Source organism: Ostrinia furnacalis, unplaced genomic scaffold (assembly GCF_004193835.3).
Source record: "Ostrinia furnacalis isolate ACB-3 unplaced genomic scaffold, ASM419383v2 OfSCF7604, whole genome shotgun sequence".
Lineage (NCBI taxonomy): Eukaryota > Metazoa > Arthropoda > Insecta > Lepidoptera > Crambidae > Ostrinia > Ostrinia furnacalis.
In genome coordinates, this window is record NW_021137843.1 from 745,431 (window position 1) to 769,097 (window position 23,667).

The 23,667-nt window shown below is 39.7% G+C and overlaps 2 protein-coding genes across 2 annotated transcripts; one reads left to right on the forward strand and one right to left on the reverse strand.

Annotated features, from left to right (window-relative positions):
- Positions 1-544: 544 nt before the first annotated feature.
- Positions 545-16,867, reverse strand: LOC114365563 (serine/arginine repetitive matrix protein 1-like). Its single transcript, XM_028322167.1, has 9 exons — positions 16,862-16,867; positions 14,606-16,241; positions 9,878-10,107; positions 8,486-8,691; positions 8,075-8,095; positions 7,256-7,381; positions 6,468-6,720; positions 6,055-6,143; positions 545-608 (listed from the first exon to the last, which is right to left on the reverse strand). The coding sequence occupies exons 1-9, from the start codon at positions 16,865-16,867 to the stop codon at positions 545-547; spliced, it is 2,631 nt and encodes an 876-aa protein (XP_028177968.1).
- LOC114365583 (uncharacterized) lies at positions 16,718-21,875 on the forward strand. Its single transcript, XM_028322189.1, has 8 exons — positions 16,718-16,732; positions 16,876-17,122; positions 18,242-18,332; positions 18,440-18,516; positions 19,370-19,555; positions 19,650-19,821; positions 20,173-20,252; positions 21,669-21,875. Exons 2-8 carry the CDS (start codon positions 16,924-16,926, stop codon positions 21,857-21,859), a joined length of 996 nt encoding a protein of 331 aa, XP_028177990.1. The 5' UTR covers positions 16,718-16,732; positions 16,876-16,923; the 3' UTR covers positions 21,860-21,875.
- Positions 21,876-23,667: the final 1,792 nt, after the last annotated feature.

A 23,667-nucleotide genomic window follows, 5' to 3' on the forward strand; every position in this document is an offset into this window, starting at 1 on the left:
ACCAGCGTCACGAGCAGCACGGCGAGCACCAGGCGCGGGGAAGCCATCGCGGAAGGGTTGGGAGCAATTGTGCCAATCAGTTCGCGGTCAGTCTGGCCTCGTTCTGCGGAAGCTCGCGGCGGTGGCGGTTAATCGCGAATGGTGCCGGGTGTTCAGGCCGCCGGCTTATATACCGGCCTCGGATCATCCGACGCGAGTAAACAGATGCGCGCGCGACGGGTTCACGGTCCGTACCCTGGAATCGCATTGACGCGCCGATTACTGCGGAATATTGGAAGGGTACAATTTCGTAATGCGCTCGTTTCGACACAAACAGGAAGCGTTTGATATTGTGGAACCCAGATAACATTTTATTCGTGAGCAAATTGGAATGAGCTTACAACACAGGCGGCCGGAATCGGTTTAAGACATTAGGGCATATTATGGGTATTATCGCACGTATTGAATAACGAGGCGCGGTGAGTATTATGCAACATTGCGGCAATGTTTGTAGTGAACAAAGCAAAGGTAAATCCGAGTCAAGTTCACCGCGAATGTCGTGCGTTCACCTCTGCCCGCGAATGCGCTCCTTGGCCATCACCTGCGCGATGCTGTCTACTTGTGCAACGCTTCTCACAAACCGAACATATTTTTCTTAAACATCTTAAATACTTGTTATTGCACAAGTTGGCTCTAGTGCTATGGGGTCTATAGACTGTCGAATAGCTGACCTACATAGGTAGTTTATTTAGTTGCGGCAACGGTTAGGAACCTATTCTGTTATAAATCGGCCGGCCGTTAACTGGTAATAATTGTTGACATTAGGTGTAGTAAATTATCATTTACTGTCCTACAGCAATTTAAAACGTGAGTAATATGCACTGAACACGTCAACCTTAGGAGTGCCGATGTTTCTTGGCCGACTCTATGAAACACCATATAAGTGGACGACATACTGATTAACTATATTGTCCTCAGACAAGGGCCTGTCATTATTTTTTACGGCTTTCCAAACATAGTGAGCCCGTTGCATATGTCAGTTAACTAGAAAGGACTAAACAAGGCCTGATAGACACAGTTCGTTAGTTTTTGTAGTCACACTTCTTCTTTCAACCTTCATTATTTCTTAACGGAGTCTTACGTTAGTTCGGATGACTACAGACGACACATCAAACTAAACTTTGCGGCATCTTATGTTATTCTGAATTATGCAGTTGCTTTTTTGCAAAAAGTATGTACTCATATAATCGACTCTACCTCCTATGTACACTCATCTCGTAAGTTTGCATGTAGACAGACTTAGAGGTTGTTCTCAGGATATAATTGTAACGTTACTGTAACAGTCTTGCTTGTTTACTTGGTAATAAATATACATTTTCCTCATTAAATGACGGTGATTCAATTCTAATTATCTTTAATCATAGAGACTAAATACAATTAATATTAAAGCTTATCTTTTACACGAAATTGCGACGTGCGTACTAAGTTTAATAATATTTCCAGTTATTTACATAGACTACACACTCATTACATTGCGACTAATTAATATCTACTGACAAATTACTTATGTAACGCTCCTATAAATAGAACGTTCTATATAAGATTTATGTGATAGCAGAAGCATAAAATAATAAAACGCTATGTCGCATACAAACTTTGATAATAATGACCCGTTCATTACTTATTATGCGACTTTCTTATTTACTTTTTTCTTATATACTTTATACTCAAAAACAGACTAAACCATTGTAGAAAGATTTTGAGATTGCGCTATAAACACAAATATAATTGGTCGACATTTTAAAACGGCGCACCCAACCCTAAATATTGCCAGTTAAAAGTGTCTGCAAGTTCATAAATCTATTTTCCATTAAACGTAATAATCATAGGTATTAAATGGAAATACTAGTCATGGTAGCACCACGGAATCGATAATGGTGGTAGTACGCACGCCAGTGCGGCTGGCTGCGCCTACGGTGCTATTCTGTAAGCCGATGTGAAAATTTCTTGCTATATTCATCTCTCTCACACAGCCCGAGATACCATGGGGTGTGAATGTGACAGGTAGAGCTGAAAATAAGGAAAAACGTTGCGGAATAGGCCCTTTTGCGCGGGCGCCCTTCACTGACCGATATTGCCACGCTGCGCGAGAGGAAACCACGTCTTTTGACTGCACACCTACAGACAGATCAAATGTGAGCACCAATAGATCAAATGTGAACTTCATGATCCAGAAAGTTCGTCGTTTCATCGGAAAGGGGCACTATCTACATCTAAAACATAATTACCACAGTTAATATTAACTTTAACAGAAACTGAATGTAAACGTATGAAGGAAGAGTGGTATTCCTTAACATAAGTGTACGCTCTAACATGTAACTTAAATAACCAGTGACTAGATTTAAAAAAAATACTCGGTATCTACATTTGATCCCCAGGTAAAGCAGGCAAAGTCCTAAAATCAGTTGCAGATTAAAGACAATATAAAATTAAATCAAACTGATTTTCCGATAAAAATTATCGGCCATGATGACAGACAGACATCTAATTTTTCATAGAGTCAGCAGACACAGTACAGTTTTTACTCAGTTGAAAACCCCCTAAACAAAAATAAAATAACTTTTAATGAAATTCTGAAGGAACAGCTCTTAATAAAACACGAAAGACACATGAATGTTAGCATAAAACAAATAAGAACCACGAGCCTTTCTCCCACAGACTTTAATTATATGCGGAGCTAAATTTATTGAGGGTAATGTAAATGGATAATGCCAAATTAAGTGCTAACTTTCCAATTAGGTATTCGAATTTATTAAAAGTTTGCCATTTCTTATGTAAACACTGCCGAAATGTGAAAACGTAGGCGCAAATAAATGGGGTCTAATGGAGTCCAGCCTCGCATAATTACGAGTATCTTTAAACACAATTTTAACCGCAATTTCAATAATACGCACCTAGGTACTTCAAGCGAAATTCGTTCACTTATTACTCGTCAAATATTTGTTAAATATGTTAGATTAGTGAGTTTAAACAATGTTAAAATACCAACATAAGAACTAAACCTGCTATGTGAATAAAGGACGTAGGTACCTACTTACTTACCAAAGAGTCCTAAAATTTAATCTGTCATTAATTTTATGGAGCGTTGGTCTAATAAGTCTTTGTCTATTTTTAGATCTTGGAGTAATACTAAATTACTAATATACTTACTTAATTTATGACGCCATATTAAAGAGCCGGTGTACTTAAACCCATTCCGCGGCTGACTCCATCTGTCCATCAATCTTCGCTGAAACGCGCTTCATTAGTGAGGCCCCTACAAATGGCGGCAAATGTCGCGCCTCACAGTTGTGCACTATCTCCGCCGTAATGCTTGCGTCATATCACAGGTGATGTAGGGTTCTCAACTTTATGCTGAAAACTTACTCAGATAATAGAATGTTTGTACTAAAACTTACTTGATACTGGGACTCGTTAATAGCAAACTAGCAACAAACGTTAATAGCAAACTAATTAGCTAAAGCTAACAAGCAGCTTTTATAAAAATATAGTATCCTTTCATCAAATAATTTTAGCAAATATTGTTTCATAAAACAAAACGATTGTTACATTTCTGTACTTTCTATGTATAGTTTATTAGTGGACTGGATTATACCGATTATGCCGTTCTGGCACTATACCGTAAATTAAACTACGAAATCGAAACATTTGACTGAAATTACCTGAAAATCTCAAAATGCACAATAAACAGATTTGTGGTCAATTAAAAAATTGCTAAATTATTAAACTTAACATCGCCAACCCTGCAAGCTAGCGGTCAGCGCTAAATCACAAGACCTTACAGCCGGGTTACTGACGCCCATCGCCGTTGTATTCTCTTTATAGGGTCATATGCAGATAGCTTGAACTTTATTATTGAACACTATTCTAAGCACCAATCCGACTTTACACCTCTTACATAACAACAAATAAAATGTAGTTTCTGAAACCGGAATGCTTTAGGGCTTGAAAGCTCTCTTAAATCGATAGATCGCTATAGATACAGTCTTCCCTAAACCAGATCTGCTGCTATAAATTCTAGCAATCCTATGTCGTTAAGTAAGGCCCTCCGAGCGATTTTTTTTTATTCACAACGAGGAAGCTCTTCATCTTTTTTTATTTTAGAGATTTCATCTTCTTTTATTTCATTGCTGCAGTCCACTGCTAGACGTTTATAGAGCACCAAAAAGCTCGATTCCGCATATTTGATTCACACTCTCTAGGATCTTAAAATTGTCTTGTTGTTTTAAAATCGTTTGGCACAGCTAAATTAAAGTCGGCAATTTCAAGACTTTGCAGTAAAACGTTTAACGTCATCACTCAATTTTGTTGCACCAATTTCAATCCCCAGACGGATCGTAGCCGCAGTAAAGCACTGCAAGACGTATGGCCACTGTAAACGAGATATAAATGCTGTGGAACCGATGCTTGAATGACGTCGGCCAGACACATGCTGTGACCACACGTTACGGTGTCAAAAATAGGATAACTACCTTGGACGCAAGAAAAGTTGAAGAATTATTACTGCATGACATTAAGGAGATTACAGACATAATAACAGCTGAATGTACGCCAATTTTGTAGCCCTACCAAATACAATCCCTACCCTACCCTACCTTATCCGTGGGAGAGCCACGCTTCGGCATGAATGGGCCGGCTCGACCGGAGTGATACCACGGCCTCACAAAAAACCGGCGTGAAGCAGCGCTTGCGCTGTGTTTCGCCGAGTGAGTGAGGATACCGGAGGCCCAATTGGGGGCGAATGGGATTTAAAAGGTTGGCAGCGCACTTGTGACTTCACTGATGTTGCGGGTGTACATGGGCGACGGCAATTGCTTACCATCAGGTGATCCGTCTGCTCGTTTGCCTCCTATCACATAAAAAAAAAATACAAGGTTTTGACAGAATGGAATAAACTATCCGCACTCGTCCCGTGGTTGTCCTAAAGCGACACATAGCCTCCCCAACCCATAGAGCATAGACCTCCCCAACTCATCTGATCAGCGTGGAAATGTAAGCCAATCTATCTCTGAAAATTAGAGAGGATTGCGCTCCCGCGGTACAGACTAAAATAGCCTGATGATCATAATATCAAATTGAATATTTTTCTGTCTGTCTATAATCTTCAAAATATTTTATAAGTAGAGAGAGTCTATCCACATCATTATATGTAGGTAGTTGGTCTCTCACCGTAAGCTTTGCCGCAGTTTCGCAAGCACGGTCGCTGCAGTCCGGAGGCAAACGAATAATTAGCTCTTTGAGCGAACCACTCCAAATGTATCAAATATCAATCATTAATTCAGCATCGCTTTACGATTTGTTTTTAGACAAACATAGTCTCATCTTGGGTACTATTGATTAAGTAATTAATACCTAAAGGAAATAATTGAAAAATAACTATATTGAGTTTTCAGGGTTCAAAGGACAATGTTCGTTCTCCATACATTGTTCGCCTAAAGAACCAACAATTTTGACATATTACTACCCGAAANCGTTAATGATTGTAACGAGTTGAAAAAGTACTGTTTTTGCGCCAAACGGCGTAAACGCTCTTAATACAATAGTCTTTGACCAGTGTGTGTTGCCAGTGATGGTATATGGATCTGAAACGTGGTCGCTATGCTCGGAGTTCCCCTGCGTGATCGAATCAGAAATGAGGAGATCCGCAGGAGAACCCAAGTGACCGATATAGCTCGCAGAATTGCTAAAATCAAGTGGCAGTGGGCGGGGCTCATAGCTCGTGAGGCGATGGCCGTTGGGGCAGAAAATTTCTCGAGTGGCGACAGCGAGCCGGAAGACGTAGTGTGGGCAGGCCTCCCACTAGGTGGACCGACGTTCTGGTGAAGGTCGCGTGAGGTGCCTGGATGCGAGTGGCGCAGGACCTGTCTTTGTGGAAATCTTTGAGGGAGGCATTTGTCCAGCAGTGGACGTCTGTCCGTCTTTCGGCTGGAACGAACGAACGAACGAACCAACCTGAATTATTGCATTTTATTCTGCCAACGGTGTAAGCACACGTGTGTTTAAAGAGAGTCATACCTGAATTTAACTCTCGAGCTTTTCTTAACAAATACTGGCGGGTAATAATCGTCGTCTTCGACTTCTTCGATAGGCGGAAGTCCTTCGACCTAGAAATGAAATAAATTGTAAGGTGATTACAAAAGCAAACACTAACAAATTGATCGCAATTTGTGTCGCAAGTCACTGTCAAATGCCGGCAATTGTTATTGAAATTGTGTTTACAATTTCACTCGCATCAGGCTTCGTTAGCTACTAATAATCATGTAAAATACTAATGTCTGTAAATAGCTAAGAAAGTATGTTACTTTGTGAGTACACATCGTATCTCGTCGCTGTCGGTGTTCCGAATAAATTAAATTTAAAATTTACGCCAGGCAATTGCCTCGACTGGCTTGTGTACACATTTGACAGTCGAGAAGCACGCAACGCACCTCCGTATAGAAGTGTCCATCCTCGAAGTAATGTATGCCGTTTTCCTCGGCAAGCTCGCGCAGCGGCTGCGGCGGGTAGTGGTCGAACACCGTGCCCTCGTCGCGCTCGGGCTCGCGCTCGTGCTCGCGCTCGGGCTCGGGCGCGCGCTCGGGCTCGGCGCGAGCCTCGGCCGGCAGTTTGCGGTCACCGCCCGCCATGCCGTTGTCCGCTTCGAGGGACACGAACTCGTAGCTCTCGTCCACTGACTGCATACTGGGGACGCAAAGACGGGTTTGTAATAATAACCATTTTGTTAATTTCTGATGCGGGACTGGCGATTATTAGCATAGATAGATTACGACCTAAATTTCGATTCTAAACAAATTATATTTTCAGGACTTTAATGAAGTGTTTTGGAATTTTCGGAATTACTGATTTAATAGTGTCAACGGAAACGTGGCCTCTCACTATAGGCCTTATACAGAATCTCAAAGTTGTACAGCGTGCTATCAGGGGCTATAATCATCGGTGTTTTTTTACGAGATCGAATTAGAAATGAGGAGATAAGTAAACGAACTAAAGTCGCTGACATAGCTCGAAGGATTAGCGAGCTGAAGTGGCAATGGGCAGGGCACATAGTACGCAGAACTGACGGCCGATGGGGCAGCAAAGTTCTGGAGTGGAGGCCGCGTACCGGAAAACGCAGTGTGAGACGTCCCCCCACATTCTATGGTCCTATGGTTGAAAAGATGATGATGATGAAGTGTCAACAACCTGAATCGAAAACACGAGTAACGGGGATACTCACCTCTCGTAGGAGAGTACGGACTGGTAGCTGTCGTTGAGCGAGACGCCGTTGTCGTGCGGCAGCGTGTGCGGCGACAGCATGGCGGCGATCTCCTGCGCCTGCTCGTCCGACAGCAGAGCTTCTTGCCTGCAACCCACCACCACACGCTTAGCATTATCAGAGTAAATACAAATGAGTAGGTCATCTTCATAGGAACGCCGAGCGCGGTTTGTATGTGAGCGCGCGCCAATACGTATGCGGCGCGCACGCACATACTGACAAAATTTAGCGTGGATTAGCGGGGTGTTGCGCCGAATTTTGTCAGTGTGTGCGTGCGCGCCGCATACGTATTGGCGCGCGCTCACATACAAACCGCGCTCGATGCGTTCCTATGAAGATGCTATTCATTTGTATCTACTCTGGCACTATACCCAAGCCTGTCTCCAGATAACCAGAGGATCGTGGACGTGGCTTGAAGAGCGATATCAAATTTTTACAAATACCTCCCCATTATAAATGGCAAATGACTCGGTATCAAGAATTATAATAACGTATTCTAAAATTCTGAGAAAGTAAATAGAAAAACGAAGGAAGACTTATCTAAAATAATAAAAGTAGAAACAAGCAAACAAGATAACAAATAAGTATTTAGCACAAACTAGCTAGAATACAAAGTAAGGTAGCCAAACTTAAGCTATGAACTCACGTCAGGACGGTTTTCACGGTTGATTACACTAAACTTGACATAATAAAAAAAATCAAGATCAAAATCGCAAACAAACTAGTATATCGTGCGTTCGTAGCTTTAGATGGTTTGAAAATGCCAATAAAATAGCTTACCGAAGTTTTTTCTCCAAAATACTGCAAATGTGATCAGATCAGGTAATAATGAAGCGTTGTGCGGACAGGCAGCATGCAAATAATAAAAAAATACGATTAAAAGAAATAAAGCTAATAGAGACATACTCAAAACGGCTACATTGTTATTCGAGTATGTCATCGGTCAAATACGAGTGAAACAACACACATGCACTACAAAGGAAAGATGTTGCTACATAGATTTTTATTGCAACATACAGAACAGAGCTATTAAATCCGTACACATTACACAGTCCGTGCATAAATGCAGTTTTTGTTCGATTTGTAAGTGGATGTGAATTAACTTTTTGTCGAAATAACGTAGCATAAGGATCGAGAAGTGGTCGAGTATAGCGGAAAACGTCGTAGCGGAGTTTACATTGGTAGCATTACCTGGAGCTGAGGAGGATCTCGGCTTCGTCGGGTGTCATGCTGTCGGGCTGCTTGTCGTCCCAGCGCGGCTCGGCGTCGGCCGCGTCGGCGCCGCGCGGCTCCCCCGACGCGTTGTCCGCCTCCGACACGCTCCATTGGCTGGTGGTCGACTTGTCGAGCACCTCTATGGAGCCCTGGCTCGCTTCGCTCACCACTACGCCCGAGTCCTGCAGGCGAGATGTTACAAAATATATCATTAAATTGTTTATATCCGTTGTCTAGTACCTTTAGTACAAGCTTTGCTTAGTTTGGAACTAGAAGCGTAGTGTAAAATGTCCAAGGATATTTATTATTATTATTATTTATTATTAAAGTGTACAAACGTTCAAGGCCATGCCGGTTAGTTACTAACGAGAATCATCAGAAGGAATAAGGGAGGTTACTTTGCCGAACCCTTGTCATTTTTCCCAATTGCGCGACTCAAAGGCATTCTGTGTATGTTTGTGCTCATCACATCACAATTCAAAATAGTAAGAAATTATGACAAAGTTCAAAATATTTGACTGCAATACTTTAATGAACATGAAAATGGTTCCTTTCAGAACCGTTGAGTTTGCGTGTGTGAATACGTCGCGTGTTCTTCGTAAGTAACTTCCGCTTTGCGGCTCTATGCGAAAATTTGGTACAATTTGCTTAATCGGGACGTTCGTGACACAAAGGAGTACCTACCGCATACACAGAAATCTTTTTGAACTATGACGTTGATTTTAGCAAATCTTCAATTTTTCAAATGACGATTCATCATCATTTCAGCAGGGCATCCACTGTTGAATATAGGACTACTCCAATGCTTCCCAGATTAGCCGGTTGGCAGCGGCCTGCATCCAGAGCCGCCCTGTGTCCCGATTGCGCTAATTTATTCGCGTTTATCTCCAGTTGATGTGCAATTCGATAAAGTTCACGCGCTAACAAAGACGAAACAACACATTTATGATCTTGCCATCAAAAGTCCGAACACCTTATTTTAGAAACTAAAATTACTAAAAAGCTAATGTTCGTGATGCATTTGAGAAAAAGTAACTTTGTGTCAGCTTTTACGAAAGGCGCAGTTGCGCTCCGTTTACGTTTCAACTTCGTACTAGCTGTCAAAACGATACCGCTATACGGATTCGTCATAAATCTGAATTTTATTCGTCGTTCAATCGTGTTGCAGTAGAAAATTTTTAGCACAATCGGGGCCCTGCTACCTTCACTAGGTCACATTTATAAGTAAGTAGAAAAGCACGTACACACGGCCACACTGTTAACTATTCATTTCCGTTTTTGCTCTCGCTCTCATCAAATGGTGATTCTTTGCGATAGAACGAGACGACATGACAGGCAATGGATAGTTAACACTGTTGCCGATGGTACCTGTTGCAAGACAGACAGCGTGTCGGGGTCGGAGCGCGCGCGCTCGGCGTCGCGGTGGTCGCGCGTGAGCGGCGGCGGCGGCTCGCGGTAGTCGGCGGGCCGCAGCCGCGCCACCACGCCGGGCGACGGCTCGTTGAAGCCGCCCTCGTCCGACACGCTGGACGCGCGCGAGCCGCCGCGCACCGGCGTCTCCTCCGCCTCCGACGACTTGCGGTTGCGACCTCCGCCCACTGGAAAGCCACATGCCATGATGACAAAGTCAAAGTCAAAATTTCTTTATTTGTTTAGACTAATAAATAGTTCTTACAAATCGCCATTTTGCTCTTAAGGAGCCTCTACATGTCTCATAATCTTTTTACCCTACCAGCGCTTCGAGACGACCAACATTTGGCAAGTGCTGAGACATCAATAATATCATAAATATACAGGGTGGAATTTTGTAATGCCACCTGGAGGGAAAGTACTCTTAATACTGTAGATAGACAATTTCACTGAAAGAAAACATTACTTTATTTTTGAAAAGAAAGAGAACTGCATTCCAAGCGTCCTATTTTGCTATCTTACGATTTCCTTTTTTCAACTCTAACGTTTAGACGCCCAAAAGAAGAAAATATACAGGGTGGAATTTTGTAATGCCACCTGGAGGGAAAGTACTCTTAATAGTGTAGATAGAAAATTTTACTGAAAGAAAACATTCCTTTGTTTTTGAAAAGAAAGAGAACTGCATTCCAAGCGTCCTATTTTGCTATCTTACGACTTCCTTTTTTCAACTCTAACGTTTAGACGCCCAAAAGAAGAAAATATACAGGGTGGAATTTTGTAATGCCACCTGGAGGGAAAGTACTCTTAATACTGTAGATAGAAAATTTTACTTAAAGAAAACATTCCTTTATTTTTGAAAAGAAAGAGAACTGCATTCAAAGATTTTCGAAACTTCCAAAATTCGCCACCAAACCATATAATTTTCTGTAAATAATTTAAGATTCCATGGTTTTCCTTTCATTTGATTTATCAAGTTTGTTAGAGAGATTTCATCCTTATACTTAACCCTAACGATCGATGAAATAAAAATACAGGGTGTAATTTTTATCAAATTTTAGTTGGTTCGATTCCTGGGTGTGGCAAGCTAATTTTTTCCCTCCAGGTGGCATTCAAAATTCCACCCTGTAGACTGGGCGATCTTATTGATCTCTCCCAAACGACGCAGTAGGAAGTGGTCAAACTAACTTTTACCGAGGACAGAAAAGGATCTATAAATTAATCATTTTGTCAAAATAAAATGAGTAATTGCATTGCAGTCTATCGACGAAGTAATGCAATTAATGCGTAATATTAATTCATGTGCCTTAAATTAATTAATTGAAGAATAATACGAAAACTTTATCAATAATTTGGATATAATTTAATGCTATTGTCAAATATTTGCTTAATATTTTTTTATTGCCTCGTCTATACCTGTAGATGTATGCTGTATTCCTAAAGTACAATACCTGACGTTTAATTTAATTCAATAATAGGTACATTAACGTGAATATGTATAGTTACTACCATCTAAAAACCACATGATGAATGGACCATTAAATTAAAGTTTATTTTTTCCTAAATTACTAGTTATTAATTGAGCATAAATATTTACGTTCTAATAATAATCCTTGCATACATTTAAGCCATGTTTATGGCATCCAGGATAATGCTCACTTCACCCATTACGTTAAGGAAGTGGTTCGTAATCGTAGTGCAGCAAATTATAAATTTCGGCTACTGAAATAGTTATTTTTAAAAGCACTTTAACTACACGGCATCGCGGTAAACGCGGCGTACATTCATAAATACCTCACAATATTACTCATAGTGAACCTAAATTTTGATAGCATGTACACAATGATTCTAATGTATAATGTTATCTTATTTTTGTTGGTATTTGCATCCTTAAATAGTTGCAGACCCTTATCCTAACACTCTGCTAAAAGATTCCAGTTGGAACTTAGGCCGGAGGAGCATTATAGATGGCTTATGCAAAACATGAATTTGCAATAACCGTTGCACGGAACGATCACGCGATCCCGCCTCAGCGAGAGCGAGTCGTATGCTCATATCCATCCACTTTACTAATTAATGCTTGGCCACACTCGACCGGAACGTTATTAGAAATTAGGTTTGCAATACTGAAACAAGCGCCGTACAAACACAACGGGACCATTATTGTGTATTATGGCATAACAGGTAATTCTAGTAATTAATGTTCTTCATGTTTCAAATTATCTTGAACTTATACGTGCTTATTATGAGATAGTGATAATAGCACGTGAGCCATGCAGTTTGTGTTGTTAGTGTTTACAACAAGTAACAAAACACAATTAATCACCTATATTTAAAAGCCTACTGCGTCTTTTTATGTGGATCTAGGATCCCTCAGCCACATTTAACAAGGAAACCAATGTATTTTAATTCAGCGGAGTGGTTAAACCTCAAATGATAAGATTAATAAGAACGACCTTCCCAAATAGACAACGACAGAGTCATATTCTTAGTACGTTGCTGACAATAATGTGGAAAAACTAATGAAATCGGATGAAATTAAGATGAATATGAAATAAAGTCATTATTTTTGCATGCAATATCTCTTTTGTATAATTAGTTCGAATAATTTGATAACTTTTTTTATTGTTTTAGTGGATTTTACATACGGTATAATATGCATCATGATTAATTTAGAGACTTGATCACGACATTTTCACCAACGCAATGAAAATCGAGCTTAACTCCAACAAGATAAAATTAATAGTAAAACAGATGCTGTGTGTGATTAAGATTATGGATTCTTTGTTTAACATAAAAAAATAACTCGTCCTAAATGGCGTCTGTTTGCGTGACAAAATTTCAAACATATTTTATATGTTTCAGATATCTTCATAATGTCTACTCTATAGCTAAAACAACCCACAAAATATTAATAAATTTTCGATTTGTTATTCTAAAAAATAGACGTTTCCAATCTCCATACGAAACGGCAATTTTATATTTGAACAGCCCTAGCACCTGTTTACGCAATAAACTTTATTTACCGGACACCCTGTAATAGTAACACGGTTACCGGTATTTTAAATGGGTTAACAACACTGTAAACCGGCCATGTGTTAAAAAGGCGTAAAACTCGAGCGACTCATGCAAGAAAACTGTAACGGCGAGCGAGCCATTAAGCTTAGTATTTGAGAAGGTGGCACTAACCGAGGCAGCATCCACAGAGACGCATGTCGGGCGAGCGCGCGCGGGCCGGCCGGCGCGAGTCATCACCGCATGCACCACTGTCGCCAGGCCCTACACCCTGCACACTCACGCGCACCTTCAACTCCAAGCGTCCTATTTTGCTATCTTACGACTTCCTTTTTTCAACTCTAACGTTTAGACTCCCAAAAGAAGAAAAATACAACAAAAGTAAATTGTAAATGTACTGAAATACATAACATGTTAAGTGAAAGTAAAACTCTTGACAGTAACGATTCTATTCATAACGTAAACAAGAGACAGATAACTTGGCAAAGTTGCTACGCGACGAATTTATTTGTATTCTAAAATACCAGACAAGATTACTAACATGGTGTAGGCAGGTCACGTTTCAATTCAGGCAGTAGAGGTCAATTATTTTGGACTAGAGAAAAAACAAACACGTTGATGCTCAGAACCGACTGTACATCTACACGGATTTTGATTGCTCATTGTAAAGGACACACATTTGATGGACGTTCTTCATAGAAAGAAATGTGTGAAGTTATGTCTCACACTAAAATGAAACGAAAATATAGAAACTGAAAAATGAATAGCTTAAGGTCGACATATTTGCATCAAAAAATAATTTGCATAGACTCACAAACTTCCAACACTGTAGTCCAATGAAGTTGAGAGTTTATTTTGATGTTTTGTTAACATTCCAAAGAAAATTATCTTACACGGGAGAGAGACGCACACACGCGTATGAATGTAAACAGAACCGTCTTAGAGTCGACACAGATACAGTTACACGTCTTGAACGAACAATGCAGTTGTTAAAACGGATGTCCCAGTTAATGATGCGAAATAAAGGAATAAATGAAAGGGAGCGCATGCGCGCAGGACGACGTCGCTCGGGTTACTGCGTCGCGACGGCGGAGGCGGCGCCGGAGCATCTAAATCGGGATCGACTCGCTACTCTCACGACGACTCAAATACCTTGACTTCCTCAATATTACATTGAACCCGTCGACCACGAGACCGCCAAGCGTACGTCAATCGCCGCCCACTGAACTTCTTAGGATCATTTACTTCCCACGATAAATTGATACAACGCGAACTTCATAAAAGATAGTGCTTTTATATTCCAAATTTTCATCAAACCAAAACAACCTTATCCCACTCGTCTTAGGAAGCTTTTTCAAATATTGTGCTTTATGGGATCCTTTGAATCCTACTATGGATCAGTAAAGTTGATTAGTCTAAGTATGTTAGTTTCAAAACCTAACCGATATATTAATATTACTTTACTGTTTTCATTGTTATACCAGCAAAGTCAATGTGTCATGTTATTAATACAATCCATGATAGTTCTACGATAATACTGTTCCCTTTAAAATACATTTATTAGATAAAATAAGAAACCAGATAAGAAATTACGTAGACCTTCGTGTTCGAAAACAATAATTTAGCATGTTTATTACATGGCAGATAGTAATTTAATATTGAAATGGTACATACCCGGCGAAGGTGAAGTGTGGAGCGACGGAGGAGGCGAAGAATACACATGGTGATGCACAGGAGAAGCTAGCGGCGACGCTAGCGGCGAGCGCGTAGCTTCGTCCGCCTCCGTAACTCCTACAGGCGATTCGGGCGTCGACGAACGTCGTTTTGATTTTTCTTCCCATTCTGCATCATACTGTACCGCCTCATAACCATCATCATCCAAGCTCACAGTGTCTGATGGCTTCGGTGAAGTATCCGTCACATGGTATTGCTCTGGACTCAGTGAATCAGGTTGATCACGATCACTGCCGTCTCTTGTTTCGTGGACTCCGTAAGTTTGTGATGGAGTTGGGGACTTAGGCGATCCGTTGTTCGGAGATTCACTTGCTTCTATATCCTTGTCTAAAACATCTGACGTCAGATCGATCGGTTGATCTTGAGGAGATGGTGATTTGGAATGGTCGTCTCTTAAATTATCGTCTTCTCGCGACGTTGGGAATAAGGGAGACTTTGGTGATCTTGGTGGGGGTGACGGTGGCGATTTCTTATATCTAGGAGCGGGATCTACCGCAGATGGCACTTGCGCCGGAGGTGTTGGTGTAGGTGATTTCCATTCATTTGATTTGGATACAGAATTTGGAGAATGTAAATAATCACTCATTTTATTAGTCAATAATTCGTCTTTGTGTTTAGATACATCATTTTCAACTTCTGGCGATCTTGATGATCTAACTTTTGGGTAAACTTTTTCACTAAATTCTTGTGACGTCTCTGGATTTGTTTTTGTAGGAGAACTTACTATATTATCTCTTCTTATTGCCGGAGATGGTATTTCTGACCTAGCAGTAGGTGACACTAAATTATTGGATCTAGTTAAGGGCGACACTGAAGCTAAATTTTTTACAGGACTAGGAGACTTTGCACTAGGTAAACTTCTACTGACTAAATTAGAAGGAAGAGTAGTCGGACGTTCAACTTGAGAATCACCAGCACAGGGGGATAGGGGCGGTGAGTAAACTCGTGAGGGAACTACATATTTGTCAGTTGCTTCCGGCGATTTCCTGTCTTGATAACCACTCGTATATCTAGAATCCCTTGGTTCATGCTCATGACGCGTTTGCCGATTTTTATTAAAATGAGCAGTCCAATTTCTTTGCTTTTCTATGAGTTCTTTATTAAACCGTCTATCTGGTTTTTCCGGCTTGGGCAAAACGCTGGGTTTCGCAGGTTTAGGTGGCGGTTGGGTTGCACCATTGGCCAGTCGGTCGCCGTTGACGGCCGGCGCCGCAGTGGGCGTGGGCGTGATGATGCGCCGCGGGGGACTCACGGAGCCGGCCGAACTGGAGCGCGACCGCGCGGGCGCCGCCGGAGGGACGCCCCGCGTGCCGGCGAAACTCGCTGCTGCAGATGGTGACTTTTCAATTCTGAAGCCACGATTCTCTTCTCCTAACTTCTCAAAAAGAGCCCTTGCGGTATTGAACCTCGCCAGATGGCTCTCGGTTCGGACCACCGTCACGTCGGTACCGCGCATCTCTTCTTCCTCTTTCGACGGCATTCCTTGAAATATATTTGCAATTTTCGAAACTTTAGTGCCTGAGTGTCTCTTCTTACAGTCCTCCATGCTATCCGGGTACGCCCGTTTTAATCCAATCTGAAATAGGAATTTCTTAATGTGAATAAGCGTACACAGTCATGTATTCAAAATAATAAATGGGACGCGGTGTAAGTAAACTAAAGATAAATCCGATAAGCGATGTGCGAAGTACGCACGCGGCGCAGGTGTAGCGCGCTCGGGGCGGGCACTGGCGCGGCGCGACTCGGCCCTACTTGATATTGTTCTCCGCGTAATTTAGCTTGAGATAGCGATAGCGCTGATAACGATACGTTCTTATTAAAACGCGCAAGTGCAAACCTAACATTCAAATAAAAAAATCTAAGAGATTAACGCCCAATAACTTATTGTCAGTAAAAATCTTCACGATTAATCATCATTATTGTCTTATCTACAAAATTACCAACACGAGTAATTATTATTATTATAACGTTTTAGATACTACAAAATATAACAACTGTTTTTAGGTGCTAGGTATAATAGAAGTAAACGATGTTAACGATGCTCTGAAAAAAGATTCAATTGCGAAGGTAAATAAAACTTTGCATTATATTATTTATATGCACATATTATATTATAAGTATACATGGAGCTACGTAGATAGATAAGATTTCACAGATAAGAACTCAATCAGTAATTACCGGGTACGTTACCTACACTTTCATTGTTTCAGTATTAATTGTTTAAGGCGATCAATTATATTTGCTTCATTTATTTCACGATGATGAAATATTTTGTAGTAGTTTTTACGTTTTTATTTCTGAGGTGTAAAACAGTGGCCAACCAGTGCCAAATAGCGCAAAAATGTGTGACAGACCTATCTCAGGAAAATTGTAGTGCGTTTGAAGTTTTAACGCAAAACTCCGTTGTATTTGGTTGCTGTCCAAGCTGTCAAATGTCCACCAACCCAGGAAATCCAGGTAATATGAGCACATTATATTTTAAAGCCTGTTTTGGGTACAATTAATAACAGTATAATACAATACAATTTAAATCAAATAGTTATTCTATACTTTCCTGGAGACATGTGTCATAGATAGGTACATATAAAAAGTAACAAGTAAAAAGAACAAGACATAAGGACATACATTACATTACACATAAACAATAATGCTACCATTTGATTCGGTAATTGATATTAAATCTGCTCACAAAAGACAAAATGTTTATAAACTAAAGTAATGCACTTGATCGATTAACTATACTGCTTTAGTTCTAAAGCATACAATAATAATTTATTAGTCTTATAATTCATCGGCATGCATTACAGAATTGAACACACATTATACTTTTTACAAAATTTCCGATTTGTTTTTAATCATTCGTTGAAATTACAGAAATGTTGCTTGGAATTATACTTTGTTAACAAAAAACATGAATAATACCCGCCTATTGATAACGGACGTAATGTTTTCTCTGTAACTATCATGACGTCGGTGAAGTACACGTTCAATTTACACTAACATTTGAGATTAGGAGTTATAAAATAGCAATATTTAAAATCTCTACCGATTAAATTATTTTGGAATTACTTGGAGTATTCATTTTCATGGACGTTTGTCACTATTCAGAGGAGGTGTGATTCATTTACAGGTGATCAAATGAAACTAATATAATAATTTAACATGAGTCCACTTTGATCACCCAGGTCATCTTATCCATTGGTGATCAAAGTGGTGTATATGTCACCGTAAAATTGTGAATTCCGTCAGATTATAATCTGACGCAGTTAAATTACAATCTAACCTAACCTAACCCACTGTCAGTTTACAATCTAACGCGTTATATTATAAACTGACAGAGCTCACAATTTCACGTTGACATATACACCAGTCCTGGGTAAATAAATTTACACGTGCGTATGTTCTTTTTAGGAGAACATACTCAGCTTCTTAACTTTGAAATACAATAGTTTTAGTCACACATTAGCAAAAACAATGATGTTCCGTCAGTCAAGTTTACCATGTAAACTTTTAATCGGGACTAAACCGCGCCTCAGCTTTAACTAGCCATGCACTTCAATTACTTTTTAATTCTAGAACCTGAAACGGGATGCACAGCCCCTTCCAACTGCCTCCCGAATGGACTCTATGCTCCTGTACAATGTAAAGGTGACATGTTTACGGGAAGGTAAGCAAACACGTTCGCATTACAGTTCAAATTCAAAAAAGTTACTTTAACTAAGTATAGCTTAGTGCATTTATGAAAATGTTTACTTTCTGAATTTACCTACACAGGTGTTTCTGTTCAGACGAAAAAGGGAACAGAATATTTGGACAAATGTGGAGAACTGATGCGAGCGAAATGACTTGTGGTAATTTAGTGTAATATGTACTTATATTAGATAGTAATTTGATAGTAATGCATTACTACTTTGTCATATTTTGCATTAGGTAACTACTCTATATTATATTCGACACAGTAACGTGAAATAGTATGACATTAAAACACCAATAACAAAAACTATATTTTTCAATGACTTACATACCTGGACAGGCATCATTGAGCTATTATATTCGGTTGTTACTGCACAGTTACAATTTAACTATATTTAAATTTATTTAGGTACTTTTCACATAGTTTTGTGATAATACTATAAACAAATCATAAAGGATCTTATTTTTGAACCCAGCATAATCTGGGTTTGTTTTAAACCTTAATTATTAAAATAGGTGGATTTAAGTACAATATTTTACTGATGTAATTTTATATCCCTTTTTAATTGTTTTTTCGCATTCACTAATAAAAATAACAATAATTTTACACATAAAACCACTCAAATGTCAGAAAGACGTGTGTCAAAACACAAGATAAACATAAAAAACAAAACCAAACCACCAAAGACTACAATAAGATTTAACGAAAGAGGGATGAACTTATTTTAACTAAAGATTATACATAATCAGCTTTGCACTTCACTGATCTGCAACGTCTGGGTAATCAGAAAGTTGAATTTGACCCATTCCCAAGTGCTAAAATTTTGATTGCAAAGCTTGTTAATTTACCTATATCTATTGTGACTTGTGTCTGTAACATTTATTAGACAGGTGCACGATCTCTATGCGGGTGGTTACGCAATTGGACAAAATTATTATCTCACCAATTCAAGATATCCAAACAGGCAAGACTCGGAATTTGTGTGGTAACGTGTTGGTTGCATATTACAGCCTGCAGTCGACATAGAGCCCAACTAGAAGTCACAGTAAACAGAGGCGTGACGTTACACTGTACCGCGAATGGAGACTATGAACCGCTACAGTGCGACGATGGAGTATGCTGGTGCGCCCAGCCGAAGACGGGCCAGCCTACAGCCGGACCGGTCCAGGAAACAGACATGAGGAATCTTCCATGCTGTGAGTGATATTCCAACCCTCAATATGAATAACTCAAATGATATTTTCGTACAAGAATTATAAAATGGAAATTAAAAATGTTGCTCTATTACAGATAGCTCGACAGTGACTGGAGAGCAATATTTACGACGATGCGAAAGTATAGTCCATTCGATAGCCACCGTGCATCGAGAGCAGTCTGAGCACGGGACTGTCTTTTTAGGAAATCCGGTTACGTTCTGTGACTATGACGGTAGCTACGGACCATTCCAAATTACTAATAGCATGTAAGTATAATATACACTCGCGAGCAAAAGTNTTAAACACTGGTGTGATTTAAATTAATTTGGTATCAATTTAAAGTTAAAAGTTTAATCTTTAAAATGGTGCTACTTTTTTTGTTATTAACAAATTCGTTGTACACAAGATCGCGTGGAAACAACTTCATGTAAGTGATTCCATACTTTTGCTCGCAAGTGTAGATACTTAGTAAAAGTATCTGAGAGAAGGACCGATCCGAAAACACGGACATTGTTAGAGAGTTGGGAGGAAGTAGCTCCACAGATCCGCCAGATGAGAACTCGTCAGTTTTAATGGAAAATGTTCACCCTTGACTTAACATAATCAACTTATTACAGCGCCTACTGCACCGGACGAGGTGGAGAAATTTTGGGATCATGGCAAGTTATGTCAAGCGAAATGAGTGGCATGAATTGCAGTAAGTAAAATGATGCATTCATTTTGTTCAGAGACAGGTCGTCTAGATAGAGGATCGGATTTTTAAATGACTTGTGTTATAGTGAAGTTAAAATGCAGTGATGTTAGTCGGTAGATGTTCACTCTTACTCGCATTTGAGATGGAAGCCGTACCGTTAACATCGTACATTCGCATTTTATCACGTCACGTCGTCGCCGACCTGTTGGCGGAGGCGACCGTGACCCTGTTTTTGATACCGCATCATGGCTATTACTGGACTTATTAAGGTTTTGAGACAAAAACCTTAAATAACTAATTATTAAAATTTTCATAGTAAAATTAAAATTCTTTATTTGCTTAAAAAATAGGGTAAATACATAAGGTGATGGTATTTTATCAAAAAATAGATTCTAAACAAATAATGTTGCAAATAAATTAAAACGGGAGTAAGTAGTTAGGTAAACTACATTTATGATGATAACACGTCTTGTACGATAATCGAATTGACAACCCTAACAGGTTCACCCATTCCACTCGACCAGTTGGAATGCGGAGATCGCGACACTTGACCGTTTAAATTAATTTATGAAGAAAAGATAATCATATTCAACACTTTCGAGATGCAAATGAAGCATTGTTTTTGAATGCAACAACAAAAACTTACATAAGAAACCAAAATTTTTTAAACTACCTGGTGATTGTCCTCACGTGAATAATTTATTACATACCTATTTCATCAAAATCTTGTTTTGCTGTGTGATAGAATTATTAAAAGTAATTTTACCTATATTAGTAAATCATAAGCTTCAAATGGGACCTTATTGGGGAAAGTGTTATTTAAAAACAAACTTCCTTAAAATTCAAAGAATTTTATCACAGGATCGTCGTGGCTAGATAGGTTTTTTATAAATATATCATTGCTTTTGCTTACATACATTTTAATTTATTTACTCTATAAAATATTGATTTAGTGAAGAATTAAAAAAACTCATGTTAAATAATTATTTGTAAGTATAAAATTAATGTTGTACACAAAGAATATTAAGATCGGGATGCTGCGTGATTCGTTCGTTTTAAATGTTAAATAATTTGTTGCTCAAACTATTTAGGCAAGCAGCGCAGGCGGTTGTTATTATACCTACTTAGCCATATTTGGTAACGTGGGACTGGCTTACCATGATTCACACTAAAATCGCCTTATCAATCTCTATTACCAAATGGGAACTTGTTAGCTGCTATTGTATGTAACAACATTGTAAACTTGAACCACGCCGAACTGAACCGCCGTTTTCTCTTGCAGAGTGAAAGTATGCGTTAAGATATCGAAGATATAATAACGATTCATAAAAATTCATTCGTGAGTTTAACAGTTAGCTGTCGATGTTGCAAGCTGTCCGAACAAAAACTTTGTTAATTGATCGGTCGATTGTTGAACAGACTGCGCCCGTGACAGCGCGGTGTACTTCCCGGAGCGCGGCATGGCGGTGACGGAGACGTGCCAGGCCAACGGCAACTACATGCCCAACCAGAACGTGGGCGGCGTGTTCTACTGCGTGGACCGCGACGGGTACCCCACCACGGGCATGTTGGAAGAGTGGCCCAGCGACAGATGTCAAAGTTATGCGTAATTTCTCTTAATTTAATGACATTAAATGAACGTACTATGTTCGTTGATTGCTACCTATTTGTATTTATTTTAACGAGTCTCGGCGGCATACTGACATTATACGATACACAGACCTTCCTCGTGCATCAATCAATCGACTAGCGAAATCCGTAACAGAAATTCCTACAATAATTTCTAAGATTATACTGCAAAGACAAACGCCGACATGCAGGCGTGACATTAGTGATTTAAATAAAGCTGTATAAGTCAATAATTTTAATAAATTAACATTCCAAATTATAGAAGGAACAAGATCTTGACACGACGTGCTAATTTTAAAGTGCACTTTGTAAAAAATAGATACTTAAAACTGCAGTTATGATTTTAATTGCAAAGAGACACTATTATCTCTAAAGCCGTTTCCTACTTGTCGGATCCTAAGATTATGAAAACGGCTCTAGAGAAAGTAGCCCTAATTCATTAAAAAAAAACTGAAATTAGAATAGACCAAATAAACTTGCAACTTCATAATATTATGATTTAACTGAGCGAAGCTGAAGTGGAGGGTCCACTACCTGCAACTTTAATAAAAATGGGCTAATAATCTCTCTGCAAATCCAAATCACTATATTCATACCTATTGGACAATAGTGCACTCGGTAGATGTCCAGAGCGAGTAGCAGCGCATGTGAGCCGCCGCGGCAGGCCCGCTGCCCGCTCGCCGCGCGCGCTCACCCATCTGGAACACACGGGTTGGGTTACCCACACGACACCGCGGCCGCACCCCGACCTAGCCACGGCCGCGGGGCAACCGTGGAAGGTCGTTACATTTGCATTCAATCAGCGCAATCGTGATCTTAAAATCTTACTAAAACATTGTACTACACCAGTAAATCACGTTTCATGGTTGGTCCCCCTTCACTAGCTATTTTTAAATGTACGAATTCCAAATTTAGAATTCAGTAAGTACCTACCTATGTACTAAGCACAGTTACGTAAACCATGTAAAGGGTCGTTAATAGAGGGTGCATCGAAGGGTTCAACTGCCTCGCCACTTGGGCACGTCACAACCCCTCTTATTAGCACGCGAGCGCGACTGAGTGTATAACAAGTACTACTGCTTACACATGCATGTACGACTAAAGACTACGAAGATATTCTTGATGAGTGAGCAGCACCTATTCTTTTATAACTGTTTATTTTGTCTCATAAAAGATATTTTCATCTAATTCCATTTGAGCAGATAGGTAAAGGCCATAGGAATGCATTATAATTGTCGTACCTACGTGTACACAGTAGGTAGGTATCTGCAGAATTTCGAAGAAATGTCCTAATCTCATTAATATTTAATAATATTAATGTATGATGTGCGAGCTAATTTACAGTCAGCGACATCTATTGGTAAAAAAATTAAAACAAGCTTTGATTAGTATCATAATCATGATTTAGTTCTATCAACTATCATCTTCAAATCAGTAGCCCAAATTTCCTGGAGGGGGGGGCGCACCAGACCATTCTGGGGGCCGGCCCCACCATATGCATATGCACATGATTTTAAGGCCAGTTTTTATATGGAACTAGCTTTCCGCCCGCGGCTTCGCCCGCGTGGAATTTTGTCTGTCACAGAAAAACTTTATCGCGCGTGTCCCTGTTTCAAAAACCGGGATAAAAACTATCCTATGTTCTTTCCCGGGACTCAAACTATCTCTATGCCAAATTTCATCAAAATCGGTTGCGAGGTTTAAGCGGGAAAGCGTAACAGACAGACAGAGTTACTTTCGCATTTATAATATTAGTTGGGATTGGGATATACAACAAACCTGATACTTA

What these genes read in the sequence shown, in the direction of transcription:
- LOC114365563 (XM_028322167.1), bottom strand. An exon ending in TCCGTACTCTCCTACGAGAG is followed by an intron (nt 6,721 to 7,255) that starts GTGAGTATCCCC and finishes TTGCGTCCCCAG; the next exon opens with TATGCAGTCAGTGGACGAGA. An exon ending in ATGGACACTTCTATACGGAG is followed by an intron (nt 6,144 to 6,467) that starts GTGCGTTGCGTG and finishes TTTCATTTCTAG; the next exon opens with GTCGAAGGACTTCCGCCTAT.
- LOC114365583 (XM_028322189.1), top strand. Translation starts at nt 16,924, where the DNA reads ATGATGAAATATTTTGTAGTAGTTTTTACGTTTTTATTTCTGAGGTGT. An exon ending in CATGAGGAATCTTCCATGCT is followed by an intron (nt 19,556 to 19,649) that starts GTGAGTGATATT and finishes GCTCTATTACAG; the next exon opens with ATAGCTCGACAGTGACTGGA. An exon ending in AATGAGTGGCATGAATTGCA is followed by an intron (nt 20,253 to 21,668) that starts GTAAGTAAAATG and finishes ATTGTTGAACAG; the next exon opens with ACTGCGCCCGTGACAGCGCG.